The sequence below is a fragment of the Sciurus carolinensis genome, chromosome 18, assembly GCF_902686445.1.
Source record: "Sciurus carolinensis chromosome 18, mSciCar1.2, whole genome shotgun sequence".
Taxonomy (NCBI): domain Eukaryota; kingdom Metazoa; phylum Chordata; class Mammalia; order Rodentia; family Sciuridae; genus Sciurus; species Sciurus carolinensis.
The window spans coordinates 17,732,757-17,738,639 of NC_062230.1; the positions used below are offsets into that span (position 1 = coordinate 17,732,757).

The window sequence follows — 5,883 nt, forward strand, 5'->3', positions numbered from 1 at the left end:
TAAAGGCTTTCTCTTATAAAACACCCTCCACATTTGCCTTTAATTCTTTTCCAGTGCACTTATTTCTTAGGTTTTATAACACGTAATGCACATAAACCACTGGAAGAAGTAATAGAAAAGCAGGTCCTTGCAGAAGAGGATTACTTGGGAGTTTTAAAAATCTAAGGCTTTATTTCCAGGAGAGGAAATAACCCAGACAGCACAACCAAGGAGTGTCTGGTTGGCAGTCAGCACTGGCACTATGGCTCCCCATGAGCTCTACTGCAGCCTGGTCAGCTTTTGTTGGCTCACACAGTTCAGTCATTGTGACTGCAAAATTTCACAGTCCAACCCTCAGAAATGTCAACTTGATAGGGTCCTCAGAGGTGTCAATGTCATATACTGCCTTGATAGAATCTGTTTGAATTGCAAAAACAATTCTCTAAACTTCACAAACAGACCATCCTTGCAATCTAGGAAGTAGGAGGGTTCTGCTATCTTACCTAGAAATGGCCTTAATTCCTCTCCAACTCAGAAGATGGAGAAAGTCTGACAAGTCTGACAGAAGCCAATGGCAATAATTAGCAAAGCATCATTTTCTGTAGAAAGCAATTGCTTTATTTTCTAAAGATCTATAGCTACATATCTAATTTACTACAAAATGCATTATTTTTACTCAAATTCAATTAAAGTTATTCTCTATTGACTACATAAAATATTTTCTACATTTGCTTCTTTCTCAAACCCTAAATTACCCATTTACATTGAAAGATAAATTTCTACCTTGTGATGCTCAGTACTCCTTTGTTTCTACTTAATATAGCTATATTTATCTGTGCTTTTTTTTGTAAATCAGTGGAAATACAGTCTAAGAGAGAGAGAGAGAGAGAGAGGATTTTGTGTATGGGTGCATATAAAAACAGCCTGTGGGATAATAATGGTGAGCATTCTCCCCATATTCCTTGTGCTCCTCTAACTTACCAAATATCATCATTATCATTTCTTCATTATAATGATATACCTACATGATTATAAATTTCCTTTCACTTTTTATCTCTCCTTTTTGCCATAAGCTTTTTTATTCTCTTGTTCAATGTCTTTAATAATAAAATAGGAAAAAATTTACTGTCTATGAAAATATTACTAAGTATTCAAAATAGGATTATTTCAATATGATACAATGAGAACTCCTTCTCTGAGCTGCTTTACAAGTTCATGGGCTTATTCCAGTAGTTTTTTGTAGAAATTCAGAAATGATTCAGGATAAGTTTTATAAACTTTTTTAGTAGATATGTAAAGTCTCAATTTTTTTTCAATTCTCTCCCTGATCTGCCTTTTCAGCCTGTGTTATGATGTATATTGGGAGTGGCACCCTGGGATGGTCATTGAACCTAGTGTGTGTTAGGAAAGCAAGTGTTATCACATGACAGAACTGAGCACACATCCCTGTCAAGAGAATGGCTCAGCATGAACCTGACATGTGAACCTGACATCCACTATCATTTTCCCTGCAGCAGGTACACAGTATGGTGTCCATGGTTAATCACACGGTGGGTATGGAGTTCTACCTCATGGCATTCTCTGAGGCCAAGGAGCTCCAGGTTGCACATGGCTTCCTGTTCTTGCTGATTTACCTGGTGGCACTGGTGGGGAACCTTCTCATCATCATCCTGGTCACAGTGGACCAGTGTCTCCACACCCCCATGTACTTCTTCCTGAGGAACTTGTCCCTCCTTGATGCTTGCCTTGTCTCAGTCACTGTCCCAAACTTCATTCTGAACTCCTTGTGCCACAAAAGCACCATCTCTTTCCTGGGATGTGTCTCACAGGTCCTGTTGGTAATTCAGTTTGCTGGAGCTGAGCTTTTCACCCTTACAGCCATGTCCTATGACCGCTATGTAGCCATCTGCCACCCTCTGCACTATGATATCATCATGAACAGGGGTGTCTGTGTGCAGATGGTAGCTGTCTCCTGGTTCCTTGGGGGTTTGTTTGGGGTCTTATACTGTGCAGGAACTTTCTCTCTACCTTTCTGTGGCTCCAGAAAACTCCCACAATTTTTCTGTGATGTCCCCTCTCTGCTGAAGATTTCTTGTTCAAAGTTGCATATCACCATTGATGTGAGTGTGGTCATTGGAGTCATATATGCACTTTTCTGCATTGTGTCCATTGGATTTTCATATGTGTACATTTTTAAAACTGTCACAAGAATGCCATCATCACAAGGGAAGTCAAGAGCCTTCTCCACCTGCATGCCTCATCTCATAGTGGTGACCACGTTTTTTGTGACTGGTGTTACTGCCTATTTGAAGCCAGTACCTGAATCCCCACATCCTGTGGACTTTGTGGTGTCTGTTCTCTATTCTGTGATGCCTCCATCTTTGAACCCTATAATATACAGCCTGAGGAACAAAGATGTCAAAACTTCTCTGTGGAAGATTTTATGGAAACTACCTCATTATAAGTTTTAAGGGGGAAAACAATAGAACTATTCTCTAGGAAGGAACAATGGCATATCTTTATGAATTGCTGTTTGTGAGTTTTTTTATGATATGTGGGTTCATTTTGATATAAGGTAAATAATTGAATATCTTGATTTTTATAGGTATGTATTTTATTTTTGAAACAATAGAATGAGGTTTATATGTTCATGACCATTAATCATTAATGATTATCTCAGAACCAACATGACCTTTCTTGAGCATGAACTTTCTTAGATTGTATTCAGGTAATTTGGACATCCATGGCACTGCATCAGGCTTCTGAATGACCTATGAAAGTTCTCCTTTGCTGGCTCCTCAGAAACTGTTAACATAATACTCTACCTGGTTGGTGGTCAGGATTCAATTACATCAACATACAAAAACTGAAGACTAAGATTTTCCTCAGAGAAGGACATGTCTGTGGGAGAATCGTCTTTCCTTGCTGTCACTGAAGCTGGAAGCGGTCCTATGTTGCAGAATGAAGGGAACTTCTAGGGTTGGAAGAAGTGAGAAGACACATTCTTTACTGAAGACCGCACAAAGAAATGTGGCCCTGACTGCTCCCAAGATTCTAGTGCACAATGACCTCTACTTGTAGAATAATGAATATCTAATTCTAAGGCAACTCGTATGGTGTATGACTACAAAAATGTAAAACAACCATAAACCTAAAATCAGAATTTCTGGCATAAGCATAGATATAAATGCTAAGTCTGAAGCATTGGTGATGAAGATTGGAAACAAACACAATTCTTGCTCTCAAACTTTCCAGAAAATGGCAAAAATTGTCATTTATCTCCATTTTCATGTTATATTCCATATTTCAAATGTTAACATACAATATGAATGTGTTTTCCATTTTGTTATTTTAACTGTATTATTATAAGATTATTTATTTGAAATATTATAATAACATTGAATTTACTTGCATTTCTTCAACTTACCAATTCCTTAATTCCTGTTTTTGTTGTTCTTGTTGTTATTCTATTTGTCAAGATTAGTATTTTGAACTGCTAATTATTTTGCAGATGTAGTTTATCACTGTTTATAACATTCTTTGTATATTTGAGAATAAAAATTAAAATAGATTTTTACTATGTGGAAGGTTTATAAATAACTGAAAATGTTTTAATTAAAAACAAAATTATAAAGATAGAGAAAGGCAATTTTACACAATACCTATGTCACCAAGTCTGGCACAGTCCTGGGAGATAAATCCTTCACATGGAAGGAAGGAGATGAGGTTAGCATTAAACTGGCCACAAACTGCCTTGTTTTTGAGTTCTAGGGGAGACAATTAGACAAGAAAGATAAATTTCAATAGATAACATTCACATCATATAGGTAAAAAACAAACTATCTCTATTTACAGGTTTCCATATCTTGTCCAGGAATCACACATTACCAATGATTTTGTTTTCTCTCAGTTCAGTTACTTAAAGTCAATGAAAGTCAGAATACATCAAATAGAAAATTGTAGAAATAAACAATGCACAGAATTTAAATAAATGTTCTAACAGTACTTATAATAATTTTTCTGTTTCTAATACTATGGCATATTAACTTCTTGCTGTTCCTAATTTATAAATTAAAAATTATCCTAGGCATTTATGTATAGAAAAAGCCATAACGTACGAGGTTAAGTATTATATGTGATTTCTGGCATTCACTTGGAGGGTAATAACATATCCCTACCTTACCTTCTAGGACTAGTAGGGAAACCACTGTATGTGAAAACACTATCAAAATTCCAAATATATTTTGAAGAAAACTATATTCTGATCCTTAAATTTTATGTTTATAGTGACAAGGGACTTCAAGCATTCAAAACAATCTTGAAAAAAATTCAGAACTCTTACTTTAAAAGGTATAAAAAAGTGACAGAATATAACACACTGGCATTCTTTTCATCTTTCTGTTTCCATTCCTAGTGCCCCCCTTTCTTCCCCACCTGCTTACCACTATTGCCCTTCTACACTCCTGGTTTATCCTCCACTTATTTACATATATTTAAATTTGTGATTGATAGATATATATAAAGATGGAATCCACTGGGGTGTATTTATGCACACACATAGTGGAATATTGTTAAATGCATTCTGCATTTCACCCCTCCTCCCTCCTCTTCAACCTCTTTCTGTTGAGCTTCCCTATACCTTTGTGTTATCTATGTAACCCTTCCTTTTTTCCCCTCACTTTGTCTGAGTTTCAGCATATGAGAAAAAGTTTCAACCCTTGATTTTCTTAGTCTGGCATATCTCATTTAGCATGATGTGTTCAGCTCCATCATTTGACTGGGAAGTGCCACAACTTCATTCTTTTTTATGACTGAGTAAATCTCCATTATGAATATATGCCACAGTTTCTTAACCGATTCATCTATTGATCAGCACCTGGACTCTTTCCATAATGGTGTGGTTTAGATATGAGGTATGGACAAAAGGTCATATGTGAGACAAAGCAAAAAATTTCAGGGTGAAGCGACTGGGTTATGAGAGCTTTAACCTAATCAGTGCATTAATCCCCTTGAATGGATTAACTGGTTGGTAACTACAGCCAGGAAGTGTGTGGTGGCAAAAAGTGGGTCACTAGGGACAGGCCTTTGGGGTATGTATTTTGTCCCTGGAGAGCACAGCTCTCTCTGCCTTCTGGTGTCATGTCCTAAGGTGCTTTCCTCCTCCACAAACTTCTACCATGAAGTGCTGCCTCACTTACAGCTCAGAGCTATGAAGACGGTCTTTCATGATTGAAACCTCAGAACCTCTCAGTCAAATGTACTTTCTTCCTTTTATGGTTTACATATGAGATGTCTCCAAAAAGTTTACTTGTGTGGCAATGCAAAAAGTTTCAGAGGTGAAATAATTGAATTATGAGAACCTTAACCATCTTGGAGATAGCTGGGCAGATAGGATGTGGTGGGTCATTGGGGGTATGCCTTTGGGGTATATATTTTACTATGGTGTGAGAAATCTCTCCCTCTTCTTTCTCCTGCCATGTCTCCAGCTGCTTTCCTCTACAACTCACTTCTGCCATGATGTTCTGCCTCACCTTATGCCCCAAGGAATGGAGTTGGCTATCTGTTACTGAGACCTCTGAAATTGTGAGCTCCCAAATGAACACTTCCTCCTTAAAATTGTTCCTGTCTGCCAGACTCAATGATGCACATATTTAATCCCAGCAGTTTGGGAATCTGAGGCAGGAGAATCATAAGTTCAAAGTCACCCCTAAACAACTTAGTGAGACTCTTTTTCACCAAAATTAAAAAAAGGGCTGGGAATGTGGCCCACTGGCTTAACTCCCCTGGGTTCAATCCCCCATATAAAATAAAAAAATATTGTTGTCAGGTCTGTTGGTTACAGCAGTGAAGAAACTGACTAAAGCACCTCCTTAATTTTTTCTTGTCAAATTTGGTTATAGTGGC

At 37.4% G+C, this 5,883-nt stretch overlaps 1 protein-coding gene across 1 annotated transcript; it reads left to right on the forward strand.

Moving 5' to 3' along the window:
- Positions 1-1,514: 1,514 nt before the first annotated feature.
- On the forward strand, positions 1,515-5,538 carry LOC124970780 (olfactory receptor 14K1-like; the record flags this gene model as incomplete). Its single annotated transcript, XM_047534360.1, has 2 exons — positions 1,515-2,428; positions 5,511-5,538. Coding segments are annotated over exons 1-2 (942 nt in total), but the record flags the coding sequence as incomplete, so codon positions are not given.
- Between the last annotated feature and the right edge of the window lie 345 nt (positions 5,539-5,883).